We start from the raw sequence: 25,391 nt of genomic DNA on the forward strand, positions 1-25,391 counted from the left end.
ACATGTGATTCTTGGCAGCCAATCCCTAGCCTGGCCATGGACCAGGAATTTGAGCTAAGAAATACAGAGAGAATTGACCAGTGGAACTGAAAAAATAAGGATGCCATGAGTTTGAATTAAGACCATGGCCAGTCAAAGCAATGTGTAAGCCCAGTTATGAGTTGGAAATATATGGAAGTGAGAAAGCCAGTTGTTAGAGGTATAAAACAGGTGGCAAGACAGGAAGACTGTTCTTGTCCTTTCCAGTTCCAGGCCAAATCTATGTTTAAAACATACCCTTCATTTTCTTCAGGGCTTCCCAACAAATTGATATATTAATTGGTGGTCCCCAGAAGGATAAAATATTAGATAGAGGCCTCCCCAACTCCCACCCTCCAGGCAGTTTCCAGCAACAGAAAATGCTGACCTGTGCAAGAAGCTGAGGGCCTTGGCCATACCTGGGCAGCTACTACGAACAAGACAAACTCAACGACCAGTCATTGAACATCCTGTAGCTCCTAGGGACATACTCTACCCAATACACACGTACACCTAACTGGCTGATGGGCCCTGGCAGGGAGCCAAGCCTGTCAGGTTGGAGTTTGTTTCTTCATTTGGCTGGAGTAAGGAACAAGCAGACCAGGGGAGATTTCTAAGCTGAAGACAAGCCAGACACCAAAGCTGGCTGAGTGAGTGGGCACAAATCTAATTTCTTACAATGGATTTTGTAAAGATGGCAACTCCTACAAGTTCAAGGGCTTCCCTGATGACTCAGTCAGTAAAGAATCTGCCTGCAATGCAGGAGACTGCCTGCAATATGCAGGAGATGTGGGTTCGATTCCTGGGTCACACAGATCCTCTGAAGAAGGAAATGGCAACCCACTCCAGAATTCTTGCCTGGGAAATCCCATGGACAGAGGAGCTGGTAGGCTGCAGTCCATGGGGTCGCAAGAGTTGGACACGACTTAGGAACTAAATCACCACCACCACAAATTCCACATGAGCAGAAGACAAGCCAGACTGCCACCTCTTCTCTGCAGCCAGAGGGCAGAGGAAGGAGTCAGGCACCCTGGCTTCCAGTCCTAGCTCTGTGAACTGAGTTGAATGAGCCCCTTCCCTCTCTGGGCCACAATCTGTCTAGCTGTACAAGGTCTGGCACATGGAAATAAGTCTACTGGATCCTCTAAGGTCTCCAGGACACCCTGTAAACCTAACTTTCTTAAAACAGAAGGAAGCATCTGATGAGAGATCTTCCGGCCATGGTTTCTGGGACCTGAAACGAAAACAGAGGGGCATGGCCACCTCTGCCATCAACGTGGGGGTGGGGGCGGGGGCAAAGGAGTGATGGATGACCCACTCATCCCCTACCCCTGGGTGGGCAGGCCTAGAAGCCAAAGGAAGTGATAAGTGTCTGGCCTAGGCACCAAGAGGCCTCATCCTTCTCCACCTGAATCATAGCGGCCTCTCCTCTCCAGAGATCAGAGCTGGAGAAGCAATTAGAGCTTAATTATCTTCATAGGGAGAGAAGGGACCAGGTGGAACTCACCTAAGCCACAGAGCTAGTCCTTGGAAGGGCAGAAAGCCAAACCTTCCCTTGGGGAAAACAGAAGGTTCTAGCCTTGTGCAGACACGTATCTCAAGAGACTGAGTGCTTCTCACCCTGGAGACGTCAAGGTGAACAAATATAGCATTAAAAGGTAAGTACTCTAAAATAAATTTTCAAATTAAGAAAAAGCCAGATCTGGAATGAAGGGAGGAGGGAGAGACCGGCAGTTAATAACGAGAACTTGACTACGCAGGGAGGGAAAGAGCTGGCAGGCTCACAGTCCCAAGGCTGCAGCGACAGTTTTCCTAGGAAAGACGCTAAAGACGGCCTGACGGTCAGGAGCGGGGCTCAGGGCCCAAGTTGGAGGGATCAAGGGTGCGGTCCGAGCCCAAGTCCTCTCCGTTCCTCTTTGCCGTTGCCGCCAGGGCCTACGCTGTTGAGCCGGGTGCTGGGAGCCCTCGAAGGCTGGTCCGGGTGGGACCCGCAGGAGCCGGCCCTCCTCCGTGGGAGGCTCCGGCTGGTCCTTATCCCCTCCTGGGCACAGCAGCGCCCAAGAGGGAACTCGGGGAGCCCCACGCCGGCTCGAGGCGGGGTGGGCCGTGGACGTGGCACCCGGCGGGGCACCAAGGGAGCGGCCTAGAGTTCTGGATGTGTCCTCTCTCGCCGCCCGGCCGTGCGCCCGCTATCTGAGGCTTTACCTCTGTCTGGAAAATGGGCACAGGGTGTTTGGCGGAGATCGGGTCGGCGGAGGGGGCGGTGCGGGGGGCGGTGAGGAGCGCGCGGTTCCCAGGCGGGAGATGACTCTCCAGCGCCACCGCGCGGCTGAGCCGCCGCACGGAGCCCACCCCGAGGCGATGGGGATTTCCAGACTTGCCCGCGATCCCAGAGAACCACCAGTGTTTACCAAAGGAGCAGCCAGCCAGGCGAACTAGTGAAATGGCAGCTAGCATCTGTTGAACGTTTGTTGCGAACCAAACACTGGGCTTAACATTTTCCGGTCCTTTTCTCCTGTAAACTCTTAACCATCTTTTAAGCGGATGCAGCTATTATTCCCATCTCACAGCGGGGGAAACTGAGGTTTAGAGAGAATGAGAAACTTGTCCAAGTCCCCAGCTGGCGGGGAGAGCTGACCTATCCCAGCCCCCCACATTTTACAAGCTAGAGACTTGGAAGTGTGGACAGAATGGCCCGGTATTCCGTGAAACTGAAATAATCAGGGCTTCGAGGGCCCTCCCATCCCCCGGTCCGAGAGTAACTCCTGCGTCCTTGCTCTCTGAGGGGCTGCTACCTCTCCGTTTTATTGGATCGGCGAAAAAGTTCGTTTGATTTTTCCGAAAGCTGTTAGGGGAAAACCCGAAGGACCTTTTTGGCCAACCCAATGTGAAGAATGATTTCTGTAGCCGCAAAGGTCAGAAGCCAAAGGACAGAGCTTTTTCTTCTCTAATATCCAGGAGCCTTGGCAGTGAAAGGTGCTTTGGGGCTTGAGAATCACAGACAGAGGAAAGCTGAGTAGTTAGGAGCATCCCGGAAGGGTGGGTTCCAGAAGGACTGGGTTTCAGGCCCTGATCTGCTTCCAACTGGCTACGTGATCTTGGGCAAGTTCATGCTCTTCTGTGGGCCTCGGTTTCCCCCCTGTGCAATGTACATTCCTCTAGATGATGTAAACATCCTTACCCCAGCTTTCCTAATAGCCCTCCCCATACGAGCCCCGCCCAGACTGGCCCTGACATTCCAGAAGCAGCCCTGAAGTGAGGTTGAAGGTCCCAGGTGGGAGCTGTGACCCATCTCTGAGTTTCCTCCTGAGTTCTGGGCCCTGGACCAGGTCCTGGCAGGGTATCTGGCCTTGGCAGATCAGAGCCATCAGAGGGGAGAAAAGCCCTGTGCCTCTGAGAAAGGCCTCAGGGAGGGGGGCCTGCATTGTGATGACCTCATCCATTCTATGACATCATCCTCTCTCTCATTCCCACTCCTCCCTGATCAGCTGCTCTGCAAACAACCATCAATCTGAATCCCAAAGGCCTGAGAAAGTCTGTTCTCCAGTACCTGCTGCTGATCTTCTGTCTCACCCAGCAAGAAGCACCATGAAATTGGAATTCACTGAGAAAAACTACAACAGCTTCGTACTGCAGAACCTGAACAAACAGAGAAAACGCAAAGAGTACTGGGACATAGCCCTGACTGTGGACCACCATGTCTTCTTTGCACATCGCAATGTGCTGGCTGCAGTCTCCCCGCTGGTGAAGAACCTCATCTCCAACCATGACATGAAGACCACCGATGAGCTCTTTATCACCATTGACCCCAACTACCTGAGTCCAACCACAGTGGACCAGCTCCTAGACTACTTCTACAGCGGCAAGGTGGTGATCTCAGAACAGAATGTGGAAGAGCTCCTTCGTGGGGCCCAGTATTTCAACACACCCCGCCTTCGAATTCACTGCAATGACTTCCTGATCAAGTCCATCCGCCGTGCCAACTGCTTGCGCTACCTCTTCTTGGCTGAGTTGTTTGAGCTCAAAGAGGTGTCAGACTTGGCCTACTCTGGCATTCGGGACAACTTCCACTACTGGGCCAGTCCTGAGGGCTGCATGCACTTCATGCGCTGTCCACCTGTCATCTTCGGCCGCCTGCTCCGAGATGAAAACTTGCACGTACTCAACGAAGACCAGGCTCTCAACGCACTTATCAATTGGGTATGCTTCCGGAAGGATGAGCGGGAGAAGTATTTCAAGAAGTTCTTCAATTACATCAACCTCAACGCTGTCTCCAACAAGACGCTAATGTATGCCAGCAACAAGCTGCTGTGCATGGAGAACAGCTCAGCCCACTCAACCCTGATTGAAAGCGTCCTTGTGGACCGCAAGCAGGAGAGGCCGACCAGCCTGCTGAGCTACCAGCGCAAAGGGGCCCTGCTTGATTCAGTGGTCATCCTAGGGGGCCAGAAGGCCCATGGCAAGTTCAACGACGGCGTGTTTGCTTACATCATCCAGGAGAACCTGTGGTTGAAGCTCTCAGAGATGCCCTACCGAGCAGCGGCACTGAGCGCCACCTCTGCCGGCCGCTACATCTACATCTCTGGTGGGACCACGGAGCAGATCTCAGGGCTGAAGACGGCTTGGCGGTATGACATGGATGACAACTCCTGGACCAAGCTGCCCGACCTGCCAATTGGGCTTGTCTTCCACACCATGGTGACCTGCGGGGGAACAGTGTACTCGGTGGGGGGCAGCATCGCCCCGAGGCGCTATGTCTCTAACATCTACCGCTATGATGAGCGCAAGGAGGCCTGGTGCCTGGCAGGGAAGATGAGCATTCCTATGGACGGCACAGCCGTGATCACCAAGGGTGACCGGAACCTGTATATTGTCACTGGGCGCTGCTTGGTGAAGGGTTACATCTCCCGGGTCGGGGTGGTGGACTGCTTCGACACCAACACTGGGGAGGTGGTCCAGTGTATCACCTTTCCCATTGAGTTCAACCACCGGCCCCTGCTCTCTTTCCATCAAGACAACATCCTCTGCGTGTACAGCCACCGGCAGAGTGTGGAGATCAACCTGCAGAAGGTGAAGGCCAACAAGACGACCAGCTCCGTGCCTCTTTTGCCCAACAACTGCCCCTTGGATGTGTCCCACGCTATATGCTCTGTGGGAGACAATAGAGTGTTTGTGTGCGGAGGTGTCACCACAGCCAGCGATGTCCAGACAAAGGACTATACCATCAACCCAAATGCCTACCTGCTGGACCAAAAGGCAGGCGAGTGGAAGACCCTGGCCCCCCCACCGGAGGCATTGGACTGTCCTGCCTGCTGTCTAGCCAAGCTACCTTGCAAGATTCTTCAAAGGATTTAAACAACTTTTTAAGTGGGAGAATAAGTAAATGCATTATTATTCACAATTTAATGAGAGAAAAAGAGAGGAAGGTGTTGGTTCCTTTTTAGTCTCTGTTCGGCCCCGAAGGTGGAGATCCTCGGCTCTGGCTACTCCCAGTGGGGGGAGATTCAGGGATGCCCTGTTACTGGAGGCTGAAAGAGTTCCTGGTGGGTGGGATTGAGGCATATCTTGGGCACTGGCTCCCGGTAGGTGAAGATTCAGGGCTACTCCATCATTGAAGGGATCCAAGCAGAGGCTGGAAGGGGATCCTGGGTGGGTGAGATCGAGGCATCTCCCAGGCACTGGCCAAGGTGATGTCTGAAAGGCCCCCTGTCCTGTACCCCTGTAGTCACCTTGAAGACGCGTGCTAGACTGACAGGTAAAGCACCTGCTTAGAGTTGTGAAGCCTCAGGCTCCTCCAACACTCATTTCTGAGTCTGCCCAGGAAGGCGGGGGGGGGCCCATCCCAGGTCCGGGAGAGGAGCCTCCTGGGTTAGGGAGGAAGAAGGTGGTTTGAGCCAGGCTCGGGGATGCAGGCAGAGGGTGTGGGGTTGGGACAGGAGAGGAGGCAGGGTTGCTTGGCTATTGGGCTGGACCATGCAGCTATGGTGTGTCTCATTTGTGGGCAAGTTGGAGGGTTGGTTACATGTTTCCAGTAAGCAAGGTTCATTGGGAACTTTCTCCAGGAATACAAGGTCTGAGGAACTGGGGGTGGAAGAGAGGCGAGTAAAGAGAGAAAAAAAGAAACCTACATCTCTCTTGGAGAGAGAGGGGAGATGATGGGATGAGAGTCAGGATGGTTTAGTAGTTAGGGGCCTGGACACTGGGGACAGATGGCCTGGTTCAAATGCCAGTTCCACCACTCACTGGGTGATCCTGAGAAAGTTATTAACATCTCTGTGCCTCAGTTCCCTTGTCTGTAAAGGGGGGACAATGAGAGCATCTGCCTCACTCGGCGATGTGATGTGCGAAGTGCCTAGGACAGTCCCTGGCGTATGTTCAAGTGCTGCAGGAGCGCTTTTATAAAAGAGAAAAACGGGAAAGAGGGACGAGGCAAGGGGCTAGGTTCCTGGACCCTGATAATCAAGCTAGGTTCCATAAAATGTTCTTTGGGACTCCCTACATCAAAGCCTAGTGAGCGCTCCTCAATTCCAACTACCTCTGCTTCCCTTTCATTGGTGTGTTTCCAAATAATCCTAACCAATTGAGAAGAAACTGACCCAGTCCCTGAACATCATATGTAATCCTCACCCATCCATTCACTTGTCCCTTCATGAATTCACTTGCTCATCTGCTCAGCAGGTCACACACACAGACACACACACTCACTGGGGCCTCTCTGCGCGGGCCCCTGTGCTGGGTGCTGGGGCCATTGGGATGACACAGACAGCGCCTGTCCCTGGGAGAGAGAGTCCACCAGAGCCATGCAACAGGAGTAGGACGCAAGCCACATATGGGATTTCAATTTTTCTAGTAGCCATATTAACAAGGTAAAAAGAAATGAGTGAAATTAATAATGTATTTCATTTAAGGCACTATACCTAAAAATTAACATGTAAACAAATAATCAATGGAAACATTTATTAATGAGGTATTTAACATTTTTTTTTTGCATATCGAGTCTTTAGAACCCAGTGTGTTTTACACTTACAGCATGGCTCATTTTGGACTGACTACACACCTCAAGGCCCACGAAGCTAGTGGCTCCTGTATTATACATGCGGGATACTTTACATAGCCTCCTGGTTCACATCTGCTCCATCCCCTTGATTTTCCCACTCAATCCTGCTTCACCCACTCAGCTGCAGCTTCCTCCCTGAAGGGTGGCCTCTGTCTTCAAAGCCTACCCCTCTGCCCAGGTCTTACTTCACTCCTTCCAGTCCAGGACCTTGGACTTCACAGCTGACACTCTCTCCCCTGGGAACTTACCCCACATTTCTCTCTTCTCCAATTCGGGGCAGCCCCCACCTCTGCTCACCTCATTGCGTCTCCCAGCTGGAAGAAGACGGTCCTACAGACCCACACAGCGAAGCCCAGCTGCCCCACCTCCACCCCACCAGGCTTGGCTGACCCAGTCACCTCTTCTGACACCAGCTGGCCATTCCCTACTGCTGATTCTCCAAACTTCCTGGTGCCCTGGGGCCCTGGCCTCCTTTCTGTTTCTTCTCGACCACTTACCTTTCATTTTGCCACCAGAACTCCAGAGAAATAGAGGTCAGACGACCTAGCACCGTAAGTAATCTGCTGTTTCCCCAAAAAAATCTCTCCAGGGCTTCCACTGCTTTTCTGCACCTCGGAGGAAGACTGTCCTTCCCTGATTCAAAGCAATCTCCTGTCTTGTTATTCTGTTTCCTTACAACTTTCCAGGCTCCTCAGTTCCCTCCCTCTCCACATTTCCTTCCCAATATCTTCTCTTCATTCCAGAAATATTCTCAAGGTTCTGCTAGCCTGAAGACAAACCCTCCTCAGTTTTGAGGCCCAACTCTTGCAATCTGCCCATCGCTTTCCTCAGCTGAGCTTCCTAAATGTCGCTTCTGCTCTCTGGTTCCAGACCAAACTCTAACCCACTCAATCTGGCTTCTGTTCCCACCGCAGCACCAAACTGTCTCCTGACGACACTGTTGTCTTTTTCTCAGCATTCTTTCTTTTCCTCGCAGTGGGATTTCCTTCCTTCCTTTCCTTTTAGAATAGTGAGATTATAATTTGATATGTTAACCAATGTGGTCCTTCCTTGATCCTTCAAAGTTAGACCATGAAGCTGAAGCTTCAGGGTTTATTGCCCTCAAGGTTGGCACAGCTGAATGTAGGAATCAGAGCTCAACTCTTGGCTTCTGTTGCTAGAAGAGCTTCAGCAATTCATAGCAGAGATTATGGTCTTGAAAGACATGACTTTTGTACCATAATCCATGTCTTCAAACTGGAATACATGAAGTCTTTCCAAGGGAAATTCAGACAAGCATAGTTTGAAGGGAATCAGTTTTCAGATACTCAACTTTTCTCCTAAAATTGATCTGAGAATACACCTGTGGTGGAGATTTCATTCTAGTTCTCTTTTCCCATCTTCCTTTTCAAAATGATCTGTCAAACATTTTACACACACACAGAGAGCAACATTTAACCACTCCGAATCTTCCCAGGGTGCACCACCCCGGATGCCATGTGAGGATATAAACTAGTGTCAGTGACGTGTCAGCGAAGATTCCTTTCATCAAGACACCAATATCAAAGAAGAATTTGTGGTATTAATACTTTTCTGACTTATCTAGACAGTGTCTGTGTTGACGTGTGAAGCCTGGTGTTTTAAACTGGGGTATTTTGGTCCAAGATAGGTCTTTAAAAATGTGAAGCAGCACAGTGCTATGAGGACATATTTTTAAAAATCATTATTGACTAGTACTTCACCCATTTAAAGCATAGAATTCAATGGTTTTTATATATTCACAGAGTTCTACAATCATTGCAACAATCAATTTTAGGACATTTTCATCACTCCAGAAAGAAATCTTGTACCCCATAGCTGTAACTCTCTAGCCCCCTCAATTCCCCAGCGCCAGGCAGCCAATAATTTAGTTTCTGACTGTATGGATTAGTCCATTCTAAACATTTCATATAAAATGTGACCTTTTTTCTGGCTTTCACTTAGCATAATGTTTTCAAGTTTCATCCATGTTGTAGCATGTGATTCATTCCTTTTTATTGCTGGATACTATTCCATTGTGAGGTTACACCACATTTTATGTATCTGTTCATCAGTTAATAGACATTTGGTTTGCTTCCACTTCTTGGCTATTATGACTAGTGCTCAGTGAATATTTGTGTACAAGGTTTTGTGTTCACACAGGTTTTCATCTCTCTTGGGTATACACCTAGGAATAGAATTGTTAGATCAAATTTTAACTCTGTGTTTAACCATCTGAGGGACTGCCAGACTGTTTCCCAAAGCAGCTGAGTCATTTTACATTCCCATCAGCAATGTATGAGGGATCCAACTTTTCTGCCCCCTCACCAGCACTTCTTATTATCTGCCTTTCCAGAAACAGTCATCCTAGTGAGAGAAAGCAGCATCTCATTGTGGTTTTGGTTTGCATTGCCCTGATGCCTAGTGATGCTGGATATCTTTTCAGGGGCTTATTTTTGATGACAGTTGTCCTCAGAGAAAGTATTATTCTTGAGGAAGAGTTCTCAAGGTGCAAAGATAGTGGGACTCAGAAATATGAGAGTCTTTGTGCCATTGTTTCATTCAGGCCATAGAATCGTAACAAGTCTCTATTCCTTCCTACCAACCCATCTGTCTTAGAATATTAAAGATTTTTTAAAGTATGTTAGAAAATATCCACTACCAAGCCCATCCTCTCTGCATTTTCACCATTCTCAGTAATGAGAAAATGCTCCCATTCTCCTGGGTCTGTTCGGTACCATTCAAAAGACGACATAAAAAATTCTACACTTACGTTCAAAAGAACAGTGTTACATCTTTGAACAAAAGTAAATATATCGTGTTAGTTAGAAAGCTTATTATTAGAATGCTTTATTCAAAGTTGTAAGAAACATTTAAAACCTTTTTTATTAGGAATATATAACCCACATAGAAAAGCAACAATACCTAATTGTATAGCTTAATGAATTATAACTTGTAAATATCCATGTAACCATTACTGAGTTTAAGCAATAGAATATCGCCAATACCTCAAAAGTCTCCAATGTGGCCGCTTCCTGACTACATCCCTCTCTGCTCTCTGAGCTTTATGATAATACCTTCCTTGCTTTTCTTTGGTCTTCGTTTCCTGACCAGGGATCTAACTCAATCAAGCCCTCGGCAGTGAAAGCACAGGCTCCTAACCACTGGACCGCCAGGGAATTCCCTGTTTCTTGCTCAGTATTCCTGCCTGGAGAATCCCCGTGGACAGAGGTGCCTGGCCAGCTACAGTTCATGGGGTTGCAAAAAGTCCGACACGACTGAGCGACTAAGCACAGCACATAGCTTTACCGTCTAAGTAGGCATTTCTAATACATAGATTAGTTCAGCCTGCCTTTGAACTTTACATGAGACTTGTACCGTATGAATTATTTTGTGTCTGGCTTCTTTCACTCAAATTGTTTTCACAATTGATCCATGTTGTACGTAGGCATAGTTCTTCCCATTCATTTTCTGTATGGTATTCTGTCATATGAGTGTATCCTTTTATTTATCCAGTCTCCTGTTCATCGATATCTGGGTGGTTTCCAGTTTGGACAATTACAGACAACGCTGTTCTTGTGAATGGATCTTGATACATGTGTACTCAACTTTAGAACATAAGTGGAATCACTGTCTTCATCTCTAGATGATGCCAAACTATTTCGCAAAGTGATTGTGCCAGTTTACACTGCCATCAGCAGTACTTGAGAACTCACGTTGTTTCTACATGCTTGCCAATACTTAGTATTGTCAGACTTTTATTATTGCCAATCAGATATGAAGTATTATCTCAATGCAGTTTTAATTTGCATTCTCTTGATTGATAATCAAAAGTTAAGCACCTTTTAATGTTTATTGGACATTTGGATATCCTCTTTTGTGAAATCTTTTTTTTCTATTTGGTTGACTATTTTCTCTTTTTGACTTGTTGGGATTCTTTTTTTTTCTTTCAATTTTTTTGAATTAGACCGTTTTTAAAGTTTTATGTTTTAAAGTTTGATTTGGATCATTTTTAAAGTTTTTAAAGTTTATTGAATTTGTTACAATATTGCTTCTGTTGTTTATATTCTGGTTTTCTGGCTGGGAGGCATGTGGGATCTCAGCTCCCCAACCAGAGAACCAGAGAACCCACACCCCCTGCATTGCGAAGTGAAGTCTTAACCACTGGACCACCAGGGAAGTCCCTGGAATTCTTAATATAGACTAGGCATGAGTCGTTTACCAGTTTCAAATGTGGTAAATATCTTCTCCCATTCTGTGGCTTGCCCTTCCACTCATGATGGTATATTTTAATTTTAATTAGTCTGATTTGTCTTTTCATTTTTGGTTGCTGATCTTGATACTTGAGGAAATCATTCTTTACCCTGAGGTCACGAATATCCCATATGGATATGTAATTGTCCCAGAACCAATGTTCCCACTCCTCTGCAGCGCCACCTTTGTTGTAAATCACCTGTCCACACACGGGTGGATGTGCTTATGAGCTCTCTTATTCTACTGGTCTATTCATCTGACCTTAACGCCAATAGCACAGCCTCCATTTCTATAGATTTGTCACATCCGATATGGTTTAGAATTTGTTTGTCAGGATCCACAAAACTGTTGAGTTTTGACTGTGATTGTGCTGAATTTATAGATCAATTTAGGGAAATTTCATATATTTATAATATCAGTTTTTAAAATTCATGGATATGGTATGTTTCCATTTTAGGGAGTCTTCTGTAATTCTTCTTAATGCTTTATACTTTGTAGAGGTCTCACACAATGTTTGTTGATTTATTCCTAGGTACTGGACATTTTAAAATTAATATATATTATTAAAATGTATATAGTCATGTATATAAGATATAATATTCTTTTAAAATAACAGCATTCTTTGAAAATTTCATTTCCTCTTTTTAGTCTATAGAAATACATTGACTTCTGTATATTGATTTTGTACTTAGCAGATTGTGGGGGATCTTTATATATTCCAGATGTGAGCTCTCTCAGTTGTACATTGGTAAATATCTTCTTTTCACTCAATACGAATCATAGCTCTAAATGTAAAATGCAAAACTACAAAACTTTTAGAAAAAAACATGGACCAAATATTTGTAACTGGGGGTTAAGCAAAGATTTTTTTATATAAGACACGCAAAAAGCATGATCCATTTCAATTCAGTTCCGTCACTCAGTCATGTCCAACTCTTTGTGACCCCATGGACTGCAGCACACCAGGCTTCCCTGTCCATCACCAACTCCCGGAGCTTGCTCAAACTCATGTCCATTGAGTCAGTGATGCCATCCTACCATCTCATCCTCTGTCGTCCCCTTCTCCTCCCGCCTTCAATCTTTCCCAGCATCAGGGTCTTTTCAAATGAGTCAGTTCTTCACATCAGGTGGCCAAAGTTTCAGTTTCAACATCAGTCCTTCCAATGAATATTCAGGACTGATTTCCTTTAGCATGGATTGGTTGGATCTCCTTGCTGTCCAAGGGATTCTCAAGAGTCTTCTCCAACACCACAGTTCAAAAGCATCAAATCTTCAGTGCTCAGCTCTCTTTATAGTCCAACTCTTACATCCACACATGACTACTGGAAAAACCATAGCTTTGACTAGACAGGCCTTTGCTGGCAAAGTAATGTCTCTGCTTTTTAATATGCTGTCTAGGTTGGTCATAACATTTCTTCCAAGGAGTAAGTGTCTTTTACTTTCATGGCTGCAGTCACCATCTGCAGTGACTTTGGAGCCCAAAAAAATAAAGTCAGCCACTGTTTCCACTGTTTCCCCATCTATTTCCCATGAAGTGATAGGACCGGATGCTATGATCTTAGTTTTCTGAATGTTGAGACTTAAGCCAACTTTTTCACTCTCCTCTTTCACTTTCATCAAGAGGCTCTTTAGTTCTTCACTTTTTGCCATAAGGGTGGTGTCATCTGCATATCTGAGGTTATTGATATTTCTCCCAGCAATCTTGATTCCAGCTTGTGATTCATCCAGCCCAGCATTTCTCACGATGTACTCTGCATATATGTTAAATAAGCAGGGTGACAATATACAGCCTTGACTTACTCCTTTCCTGATTTGGAAGCAGTCTGTTGTTCCATGTCCAGCTCTAACTGTTGCTTCTTGACCTGCATACAGATTTCTCAAGAGGCAGGTCAGGTGGTCTGCAATTTCCATCTATTTAAGGATATTCCACAGTTTGTGGTGATCCACACAGTCAAAGGTTTTGGCATAGTCAATAAAGCAGAAGTAGATGTTTTCCTGGAACTCTCTTGCTTTTTTGATGATCCAGCAGATGTTGGCAATTTGATCTCTGGTTCATTTGCCTTTTCTAAATCCAGCTTGAACATCTGGAAGTTCACGGTTCACATACTGTTGAAGCCTGGCTTGAAGAATTTTGAGCATTACTTTGCTAGTGTGTGAGATGAGTGCAATTGTGTGGTAGGTTGAGCATTCTTTGGCATTGCCTTTCTTAGGGATTGGAATGAAAACTGACCTTTTCCAGTCCTGTGGCCACTGCTGAGTTTTCCAAATTTGCTGACACATTGAGTTCAGCACTTTCACAGCATCATCTTTTAGGATTTGGAAATAGCTCAACTGGAATTCCATCACCTCCACTAGCTTTGTTCGTAGTGATGCTTCCTAAGGCCCACTTGACTTCGCATTTCAGGATGTCTGGCTCTAGGTTGGTGATCATACCATCATGATTATCTGGGTCATGATCTTTTCTGTATAGTTCTGTGTATTCTTGCCACCTCTTCTTAATATCTTCTGCTTCTGTTAAGTCCATACCATTTCTGTCCTTTATTGTGCCTATCTTTGCATGAAATGTTCCCTTGGTATCTCTAATTTTCTTGAAGAGATCTCTAGTCTTTCCCATTCTATTGTTTTCCTCTATTTCTTTGCATTGGTCACTGAGGAAGGCTTTCTTATCTCTCCTTGCTATTCTTTGGAGCTCTGCATTCAAATGGATATATCTTTCCTTTTCTCCTTTGCTTTTTGCTTCTCTTCTTTTCATAGCTGTTTGTAAGGCCTCCTCAGACAACCATTTTGCCTTTTTGCATTTCTTTTTCTTGGGGATGGTCTTGATCCCTGCCTCCTGTACAATGTCATGAACCTCCGTCCATTGTTCTTCAGGCACTCTAGATCTAATTCCTTGAATCTATTTCTCACTTCCACTGTATATTCATAAGGGATTTGATTTAGGTCATACCTGAATGGTCTAGTGGTTTTCCCTACTTTCTTCAACTTAAGTCTAAATTTGGCAATAAGGAGTTCATGATCTGAGCCACAGTCAGCTCCCGGTCTTGTTTTTGCTGACTGTATAGAGCTTCTCCATCTTTGGCTGCAAAGGATAAAGGATATAACCAGTCTGATTTCAGTATTGGTCATCTGGTGTTGTCCATGTGTGCCGGGCCAGCCGGAAGATTTCAGGGAGCAACACGACGCGTTCCTTTAGGCTAAGAAATAAAGACACAGAACAGATGGGGTCGAGAGGATCGCTGCAGTCAGCCATGATTCTTTATTTCTCAGGGTTACATTTATACTAAACCAAGAGGAGAATCTTAAGAAGAGAAAATATTTTTTCATAAACATCACTTTGAGATAACAATCACCAGAACTCTCTGATAACGTCAAGGGTTAAGAAGGGCATCCCGTTTATCTTAAGGGTGGTCAAGAAAGGCTTATCCATCTGCATCATGTGTGCATTCAAGGCTTGCTAATGTTCTGTTAAGATTTAACTTAGATAATAAATTCCAGAGAGGGGTGGCGGGACAGAGAGCTATGTCTGCGAACAGACCCTTGAGGATCAAGGCAGCTCCCAGAGTCAGCCTTTTGGTTCAGGCCACTCCCCGCACATGTGTAGGGTCTTCTCTTCTGTTGTTGGAAGAGGAAATTAGCTATTACCAGTTCGTTCTCTTGGCAAAACTCTGTTAGCCTTTGCCCTGCTTCATTCTGTACTCCAAGGCCAAATTTGCCTGTTACTTCGGGTGTTTCTTGACATCCTACTTTTGCATTCCAATCCCCTATAATGAAAAGGACATCTTTTTTTGTGTGTTAGTTCTAGAAGGTTTTGTAGGTCTTCACAGAATCATTCAACTTCAGCTTCTTCAGCATTATTTGTTGGGGCATTCCCTCGTGGCTCAGATGGTAAAGCATCTGCCTGCAGAGCCCAGAGACCCGGGTTCGATCCCTGGATTGGGAAGATCCCCTGGAGAAGGAAATACCCTTGCCTGGAAAATCCCATGGACAGAGGAGCTTGGTAGGCTATAGTCCATGGGGTCGCAAAGAGTCGGACATGACTGAGCGACTTCACTTTCTTTCTTTAGGTTTGGATTACTGTGCTATTGAATAGTTTGCCTTGGAAACAAACATAGATCATTCTGTTATTTTTGAGATTGCATCCAAGTACTGCATTTTGGACTCTTGTTGAATATGAGGGCTACTCCATTTCTTCTAAGGGATTCTTGCCCACAGTAGTAGATATAACGGTCAACTGAGTTAAATTCACCCATTCCAGTCCATTTTAGTTTGCTGATTCCTAAAATGTCAGTGTTCACTCTTGCCATCTCCTGTTAGACCACTTCCAATTTGCCTTGATTCATGAACCTAACATTCCAGGTTCCTATGCAGTATTGTTCTTTACAGCATTGGACTTTACTTCCATCACCAGTCCCATCCACAACTGGGTGTTGTTTTTGCTTTGGCTCCATCTCTTCATTCTTTCTGGAGTTGTTTCTCCACTGATCTCCCGTAGCATATTGGGCACCTACCAACCTGGGGAGTTCATCTTTCAGTGTCCTATTTTTTTGCCTTTTCATACTGTTCATGGGGTTCTCAAGGCAAGAATACTGAACTGGTTTGCCATTCCCTTCTCCAGTGGACCATGTTTTGTCAGAACTCTCCACCATGACCCATCCATGTTGGGTGGTCCTACATGGCATGGCTCATAGTTTCACTGAGTTAGACAAGGCTGTGGTCCATGTGATCAGGTTGGTTAGTTTTCTGTGATTGTGGTTTTCAGTCTGTCTGCCCTCTGATGGTGAAGGATAAGAGGCTTATGGAAGCTACCTGATGGGAGAGACTGACTGAAGGGGAAACTGGGTCTTGTTCTGATGGGTGGGGCCATGCTCAGTAAATCTTTAAAGCAATTTTCTGTTGATGGGCGGGGCTGTGTTCCCTTCCTGTTGTTTGACCTGAGGCCAAACTATGGTGGAGGTGATGAAGATAATAATGACCTCCTTCTAAAAGGTCCCATGCACACACTGCTACCCTCAGTGCCCCCAGCTTTTGCAACAGGCCACCGCCAACCCACACCTCCACCAGAGACTCCTGGACACTCACAGGCAAGTCTGGGTCAGTCTCTTGTGGGGTCACTGCTCCTTTCTCCTGGGTCCTGGTGCACACAAGGTTTGGTCTGTGCCCTCCAAGAGTGTTTCCCCAGTCCTGTGTAAGTTCTGGCGGCTCTATGGTGGGGTTAATGGCGACCTCCTCCAAGAGGGCTTACGCCATGCCCAGGTCTGCTGCACCCAGAGGCCCTGCCCCTGCAGCAGGCCACTGCTCACCTGCACCTCCCCAGGAGACGCTCAAACACAGTTCTGACTCAGTCTCTGTGGGGTCTCTGGGTCCTAGTGTGCACAAGGCATGTTTGAGCCCTCTGGGCATCTCTAGTGGGTATGGGGTGTGATTCTAATTGTGATTTCTCTCCTCCTACCATCTTGCTGGGACTCTCCTTTGCCCTTGGACGTGGGGTATCTCTTCAAAGTTGCTCCAGCGCTGCACAGGTTCCACTCCAGCCCCTACCATCTTGCTGGGGCTTCTCTGTCCTTGGACATGGCTGAGGGTAAATTCAGTTCTCTGTCTTTTACATGAGGACGAAGACCAGATCAATCAAACTACAGCTAAGGACTGAGCCCAGGAATTTGCAAACACACTTTCCCAAGCTCCTCACTCTCCATCATCTCCCTTGTACTCTTCAGTTCCCTGGGGTTACTCTTTTTGGTTCTCCAGCCAGAAAAAATAAAAGCTAGAGCTATACTTAGCCCACTCTGCCATGTACACATCTGAGATCAAGTGGGAGAAGACCAGAGGATGAAAATGATGAACTCATTGCCAGTTCAGGGCTTCATATTTTGGTCTTCCTTGATTTGCCTGCCACTGTTTACTGTTCAGTCCTCAGATAGCTTCTGCTCTGTGCAGGCAGCTAGGTTCATATCTGCATTCAGTGGGAAAGACCAGGGTGAGTGTGTCGACTTCATCTTACTCCCAACTCAGGGTTTTTCCAACCATATTCATGAATGACTTTGCCTATAATTTTCCATTCTCTTATTGTCTTTGTTAGGTTTTGTATCAAGATTATGCTTCCCATAAAATGAGTTGAGAAGTATATTCTCTTTTTCAAAATTCTCTGGAAGAATTTTGTGAAGACTGAAATTTTCACTAATGATGCCAAGTGGAATTTTCTTTGTGTGAAGGGTTTTCATTTATTAAAATGATTTTACTAGTTATAGGAATAATATACTATTATTTCTCCTTATGTTATTTTTAAGTTGTATTTTCTAGAAATTTCTCTATTTCATTTACATTTTCAAATCTATTAACATATATTTGTCTGTATATCCTTTTATGATCTTTATAATGTCTTGAGACTCTTCAGTGATCCTGCTTTTATTCCTGATTTTGAATTTTTAAAAAACCTGTATGAGTTTCACATAGGTGCTTATATGACTTTGGATAGTCAATAGTTTCATAGACATTACTCCAAAATCATAGATAACCATCAGAAAAATTAAAAACTTTTGTGCCTCAAAGGACACCATCAAGAAGGTGAAAAGACACAAATTGAGAAAATAATTGAAAAGCACATACAAGACAATGACTACATAAAGAAGTCTTACAACTCAATAATGAGAGAAAGAAACAATTTAAAGATGGGCAAAGGATCTGAATACATTTCCTCAAAGAAGATACACACATGGCCAACATGCGCATGAAAAGATGTTCAATATCATTAGCCATCAGTGAAATGCAAATCAAGACTGTAATGAGATACCACTTCATACCTAGTAGGACAGCTATATTTAAAAAAGACAGATAATAAGTATTAGTGAGAATGTGGAGAAAGTGGAACCCTCAAACAATGTTAGTGGGAATGTAAAATGGTACAACCACTTTGGAAAAGTCTGGCAATTTCTCAAATGATTAAACATGGAGTTACCCTCTGACCAGTAATATATATATACTGGGTATTGTCACTGTTCAATCTCACAGTCGCATCCAATTCTTTGTGACCCCATGGACTGCAGCACGCCAGGCTTCCCTGTCCTTCACCGTCTCCCAGAGTTTGCTCAAACTCATGTCCATTGAGTCAGTGATGCCATCCAACCATCTCATCCTCTGTCGTCCCCTTCTGCTCCTCCCTTCAATCTTTCCCAGCATCAGGGTCTTTTCTAAGAGTCAGCCCTTCACATCAGGTGGCCAAAGTATTGGAGCTTCAGCTTCAGCATCAGTCCTTCCAATGAATATTCAGAATTGATTTCCTTTAAAACTGTCTGGTTTGATCTCCTTGCAGTCCAAGGGACTCTCAAGAGTCTTCTCCAACATCACAGTTCAAAAGCATCAATTCTTTGGGACTCAGCCTTCTTTGCAGTCCAACTCACATCCACACATGATTACTGAAAAAACCATAGCTTGGACTATACAGACCTATACAGTCAGTAAAGTAATGTCTCTGCTTTTTAATATGCTGTCTAGGTTTGTCATAGCTTTTCTTCCAAGAAGCAAGTGCTTTTAATTTCATGGCTGTAATTTGAGAGCCCAAGAAAATAAAGTCTGTCACTGTTTCCATTGTTTCCCTATATATCTGCCATGAAGTGATGGAACCAGATGCCATGATTTTACTTTTTTGAATGCTGAGTTCATGCCCATTAATTTCTTTCCTAGGTGCACATACTCAAGGGAAATAAACATATATGCACACAAAAGCTTGTACATGAATGCACACAGCAGTATCAAAAGTGTTCATCAACTCATAAGTAAATGTGGTATATCCATACAAGGGAATAGTATTCAGCCATAAAAAAGAATAAAGTACTGGGACATGCTACAACGTGATTGAATCTTGAAAACATTTGCTAAATGAAAGAAGTCAGTCACAAAGGACCACATGTTCTATAATTCCATTTTTATAAAGTGTACATAATAGGCAACTTTGTAGAGACAGAAAACAGAGAATTAGTAGTTGTCTAGAGCTGGAGGACTTAAGAGTACTGAGAAGCACAGACTAAAACTTCAAAGTTTTTTGGGTCAGTAAAGAATCTGCCTGCAATGCAGGAGACCCTGGTCCAATCCCTAGGTCAGGAAGATCCCCTGGAGAAGAAAATGGCAACCCTCTCCAGTATTCTTGCCTGGGAAATCCCATGGACAGAGGAGCCTGGTGGGCTACTTTCCATGTGGTCACAAGAGTCGGACATGACTTAGTAACTAGACCACCACCAGCACCAATAATGTTCTAAAATTTATAGTGGTGATAGATACACAATTCTGTGAATTTACTAAAAGCCACTGAACTGTATACTTTAAATGGGTGAATTATATGGTATGTGAATTTTATCTCAATAAAGTTATTAAAAAGACACCATGCCTCTGTCTTGCTCATTCTTTCTTTCTTGGATTACTCACTCTGGAGGGTGTCGACTTCTGTGTCATGGGCAACTCTTTAGAGAGGCCCATGTGGCAAGGAACTGCGGCTTCCTGACAAGAGCCACGTGAAGCCACCTCACGAGAGATCCCCCTTAGATTCCTGACCCTCTGAAATTGTAAGACATAATGTTGGTTATTTTAAGGTACTAATTTCTAACTACACTGCAATAGATAACACAAGCCCATCAAGATCTTTTAAGACATGAAGTTCTAGTAAAGTTTTACTTTCTGTATTTAGTAATATTTAGTAATTATAAAATTTTCTGGTTTATTTTGTTGCTTTGGTTAAATGTATACTGCTAATAATGGTGTCAATGCAAAACTAAATTTTAACATTCAGAGCTTTATTATAGTAATGGGGTACTTTAAAAAGTTAATTGTATTACATATTTTTGTTATCAGGAAGATGGGGCAAGTGTTGGAATATGTGTTCATGGAGCAAAAGTAAGAATCTGAAATTTCTTAATGAAAAGCTATCATTTTAAAATGGATTATGGTGAGAATAAAATTACTATGGTATTTAGATGCCACCAGATACATTTAAAAAAGCAATGCAACAATTTTATTTGAAAGGATCAACATTTACAATATATTAGAAATTATATCCCTTGCAACTAATTAAGTTTTGAAAAAATTTAGGTGTCAATTAAAAAATGCACAAGAGGCATGTAGATTTTAAACGGTTCTTTCAGGGAGGGTACGTTCTATCTTGCTTGGAGTTCATGCTGACTCTCTTGACTCTGGTTTGATTTCCTTTACCCTCACATACCGCTTTTTAAAAAACAATCTTTTCTGTGTTTTTCATCCTTTTGGTTCTGTTTCAACTTGGATACTTTTCTACTCTATCTTCTGGTTCACTCATTCTCTTTTCAACTATGTCTAACCACTATTAAGTAACTTGCCCACCATTGCTGCAATGAGATCCTCCTCTCTCCCGAACCTCAGACTTAGATTTCCAACATCCTGTGGAATGTCTCCTGAATATCTCACGGGTCCCTTGTGCTCAATACATCCACACCTGGCCTCTTCATTTGTCTCATCTCCTTCCCCATTCCACACAACTGGCTTTTCCTGTTGTGGCTATTTCTGTTCACGGTTTTCCAAGCTATAAAAGTTATCTGAGAATCTCCTCTCTCCTCTTTCTGCCTCCTAAAAACACAGAAAAGAGCATTTTTTTAAAAATGAGATATGAGGGATAGGTTTTATAGTGTAATTTTAGCAAGGAGAATAAAGAAAAATGGCAGAAGAGAAAATGGCTAAGAATTTCCCAAATTGGTACAGGAAATCAAACCACAGAGTCAAGAGAATCACCATGAACTCTAAACAAGACAAAAAGTACCCTCCCTAAGAGAACTGTTTAAAATCTACATGTTTCTTGTGCATTTTTAAAGTGACATCTAAATTTTTTCAAAACTTAATTAGTTGCAAGGGACTTAATTTCTAATATATTGTAAACATTAATCTCTGCTTCTGCCTCCCACTTACCAAAAACTATGTATATTATCTGCATTATTTTCCTTCCACCTAAGCCCACTGCTCTGTTACCTAGGATCTGTTACCTATCATCCCTGGCCCCCTGCCTCTCCTCCTAAGCCACAGAAGCAGTCTTTCCTAACTGTTTTCTCTGCTTTCAGAATCCTCTCCTAGGCTAACTGCCTAAGCTGCCAGAAGAGTCTTCCAGAAGAGGGTTCTGACTGAGTCCCTGGCTGGGGAAAATCTTTAAAAGGCTCCTCACAGCTTCTGCAAATTTAATAATAACTCTTACCCGGCACTCAAGCCCTCCATGATTTGACTCCCACAGACTTTCTTCAGCTGTACCCATTTACTTTCCTGCTCTTCCATCATCTAGCCCAGTCACTTCCCAGAGGATATCCTGCCTTTTCTTCCTCTCCATCATATATATATTGCCCAACCTGTCTCCTTTGAGACCCATCTCAAGTGCCATTCAAGTCCAGCAGCAAATGTTTATTGAACACTTGCTCTGTGCCAGGCATAATGCGAGACCCTAAGAATACAAAGATGAGTAAGGCATACATGGCCCCTGCCCGCTCCTAAAGGTCTAGTGGGAAAGACAGACACTGAGCTTACCTCCTGTATGAAACTTTTCTAGGACTTCTCAATCAAATGTGACTTGCCTCCCTTCTCTTTTCAGTTCTTCGCTTGCTCACCATTGCCCTCTTCACACTCCTACTGCACCACCATCTGCGCCGATCATATAGTAATTTGTAAGGCTTCCCAGGTGGCACCAGTGGTAAAGTAAAGAACCCGCCTGCCACAGCATGAGACGGAAGAGACACAGGTTCGCTTCCTGAGTTGGGAAGATCCCCTGGAGGAGGAAATGGCAACCCACTCCAGTGTTCTTGCCTGGAAAACCCCATGGACAGAGGAGCCTGGTGGGCTGCAGTCCACAGGGTTGCAAAGAGTCAGACACAACTGAAGCAACTTAGCACACGTGCAATTCTCACCACCCTTCTTCCGGATCAGATCCTCTCTGGCTTTTGAGAGTGAGCTCTGTGTATCACTCTCTCAACAAAGGCCCTTCAGACGTCGCCATGCGGCCCTTGGTCAGGCTTTGGCAGAGTGCTGAGGACGGGCCCTGGGCAGTCTCATCTCTGCCTCTCCCCAGAGCCAAGAGCTCTTCCCAGCTGTGTCACCCCGCACTCCCCTCTCCCCATCTCTCCCATTCCAGGCCAGGAGCTCCCCTCCTCGGGTAGACTTCTAGCTACCTCCTGTGTATCTCCTAGGTCGTCTCTGTCTCCTGTCCATCACCGGAACTCCCCAGAGGCAGTAAACTAGTGGCTTTGGTGATTGCAGATACGCTTTGTGATCGTTCTTTCCTCCGTGCATCTCTCCCAGCCCCTACTTCCCGTGGCAGTAGGGACTGCCCATCAGTGCTCCCCATCTCGCTCTGTACTGTTGCCCCACCTGGACCTTCATCATGTCACTCCTCAACTCCTTACCACAGCCTCTGCCCCTATCCATCCTGCACAGAGGGACAAGATCAATCTCCTAAGTAGCACCTTGATCAAAGCATTCCTTTTTCTGGAACCTTCCAGAATTCCCTATTGCTAATAAGACTCCTTGTTTTATGAGCATTCAGGGCCCCAGCATATGTCTCTAAATTTACCTTCAATTATTCCTCTTCTTAAGCCCTTCAGACCCGATGAAACTAACTTACTCTCTGTTCCCCAAACATGCCAAGCTATGAATCCTTACACAAGTGTAGTATTAGGCCACCAGGAGTCACTCTTCTAGTCCAGTTCAGGTCAGTCGCTCAGTCGTGTCCGACTCTTTGTGACCCCATGGACCACAGCACTCCAGACCTCCCTGTCCATCACTAAACTCATGTCCATCGAGTCAGTGATGCCATCCAACCATCTCAACCTCTGTTGTCCCCTTCTCCTCCTGCCTTCAATCTTTCACAGCATCAGGGTCTTTTCAAATGAGTCAGCTCTTTGCATCAGGTGGCCAAAATATCGGAGTTTCAGCTTTAACATCAGTCCTTCCAAAGAACACTCAGGACTGATCTCCTTTAGGATGGACTGGTTGGTTGGACCTCCTTGATGTCCAATGGACTCTCAAGAGTCTTCTCCAACACCACAGTTCAAAAGCATCAATTCTTTGGCGCTCAGCTTTCTTTATAGTCCAACTCTCACATCCATACATGACTACTGGAAAAACCATAGCCTTGACTAGACGGATCTTTGTGTGGATGTTGGCAATTTGATCTCTGGTTCCTCTGCCTTTTATAAAACCAGCTTGAACATCTGGAAGTTCACGGTTCATGTATTGCTGAAGCCTGGCTTGGAGAATTTTGAGCATTACTTTATTAGCATGTGAGATGAGTGCAATCATGCAGTAGTTTGAGCATTCTTTGGCATTGCCTCTCTTTGGGAAAACTCTTCTAAATCTCTTCTAAATCTTAACCAAATTCCATACCTGAGCTCCAAGACACCTCCCCTATGAAGTCATCCCTAAACCCCTCAGCGGATTTCCCCAATTTTGATTGTATAAACACCTGTTGACTTTGCATGATGAGAGATGGTTCCTCCTTTAGCGAGTGACTCTCCGGATGGCTTCCCCAGAGTTATGCCCTTGCCTCCGAAAGAATGCTGTCTGTCCCTCAGCTACCACTGCTGTAAGCAGCCAAAGGTTGTCTTCCTTAGACCCCCTCAGAGAAGTCCCTCTTCCTTATCCCTGTAACAGGGGCAGGATATATTGTTTCAAAGAGAAGATGCATATGAAACTGCTTCATGCGTTGTTGCCAATTTATGTTAGAGATGAGCCAATTTATGTTCAGGGATGAGCATTAAAACAAAAAGGGGGGAGGGAATTGAGTAAATTTCAGGCCCTACAATTTTATGTTCTTAAATTTTTTTCTTCAAAACTTTCCTACACTCCATAATTGAACTGATTTTAAAGGTAGTACATGCCTTAAGGAAACAATTAACCTCTTGTGTCAGTAAGTACTAGTGTGTATTTTTAGAAACCACTTTGCTGTCCCTTGCTGACTACCTCTGGAGGCAACTTAGATCTCTGGCGGGTTTCTTGGTTTGTTTCTAACTTTTTCTTTTTTGGTGTGATGGTGGTGAAAGAAAAAGGTCCTTCTTTCCACCAGTGCAGAAGACCCCACCTCAACATGAATATGAGTAACTGGAATCACTGGACTATCCTCTCTATAGTATAGGCAAAATTAACTATCCATGCTAACATACTGACGGAACTCTGTTTTTAAACAAAATTCCTGCTGTCCTTAGGTGGAAAAGGCGTGTATATATTCAAGATGTTGTGGCTAGGATCATTCGGAATTGCCTAGGAGACCTAAGTTTCCACTGACTCCCTGTGGGACTGACTCCTTCCTACATGGGGGTGGGGGTGGGGGTGGGGACTCAGTCTTCCTAGGAACCAGATGATCCTTAAGGAATTTTTCAGTTTTAGAAACTTCTGTCTAGCTCTGAAGAGTAACGGCTGCGAAGGGGCTTTGTAAACGGGGATATATTCGTGTTTTTATAATAACACTGTTCTGTTACTTGCTCAGTCGTGTCCTACTCTTTACTACCCCATGAACTGTAGGCTGCCAGGCTCCTCTGTCCGCAGAATTTTCTAGGCAAGTATCCTGCAGTGGGTTGCCATTTCCTTTACCAGGGCATCTTCCTGACCCAGAGATTGAACCTGGGTCTCCTGCACTGCACGCAGATTCTTTACCATCTGAGCCACCAGGGAAGCCCCATAATAATACCATGGGGGAGAAAAGTCAGAGTGGATTTGAATTGATTACATTTAAGTCAGGAGGCTCTAAGGGAGAAAACCACCCAGAAGGAGTGAACGGGTTAACAAACACTTTTTTTTTTTTTTTAAAGAAAGCCAGTACATAGCCATAAAAGGATTCAGTTTTTCCAGTAATCCTAGGAGGGAGGTAGTGCAGGATTCTTGTTCCTACTTTTCAAATGAGGAAACTGGTATTCAGAAAGCCTACGTGGCTTGACTCTTCTCCAATCGGCCAATCATCGCCGCCCTAACTTTCACCTCACTTCCCAGTTCAGCAAGCCAGTCCCGTCCGAGATGGCGGTCCCGGGTCAGTACAGCCCCAAAGCCGGATCAAGCAAGGCTACCTTAAATCACACACTAC

The 25,391-nt window shown here is 44.9% G+C and overlaps 1 protein-coding gene across 1 annotated transcript; it reads left to right on the forward strand.

Moving 5' to 3' along the window:
- Positions 1 to 854: 854 nt before the first annotated feature.
- On the forward strand, positions 855 to 5,457 carry CCIN (calicin). The gene is made up of 2 exons (XM_043891036.1): positions 855 to 1,676; positions 3,507 to 5,457. Exon 2 carries the CDS (start codon positions 3,607 to 3,609, stop codon positions 5,371 to 5,373), a length of 1,767 nt encoding a protein of 588 aa, XP_043746971.1. The 5' UTR covers positions 855 to 1,676; positions 3,507 to 3,606; the 3' UTR covers positions 5,374 to 5,457.
- The last annotated feature ends 19,934 nt before the right edge of the window (positions 5,458 to 25,391 follow it).

The sequence above is a fragment of the Cervus elaphus genome, chromosome 29 (assembly GCF_910594005.1).
Source record: "Cervus elaphus chromosome 29, mCerEla1.1, whole genome shotgun sequence".
NCBI classification, from domain to species: domain Eukaryota; kingdom Metazoa; phylum Chordata; class Mammalia; order Artiodactyla; family Cervidae; genus Cervus; species Cervus elaphus.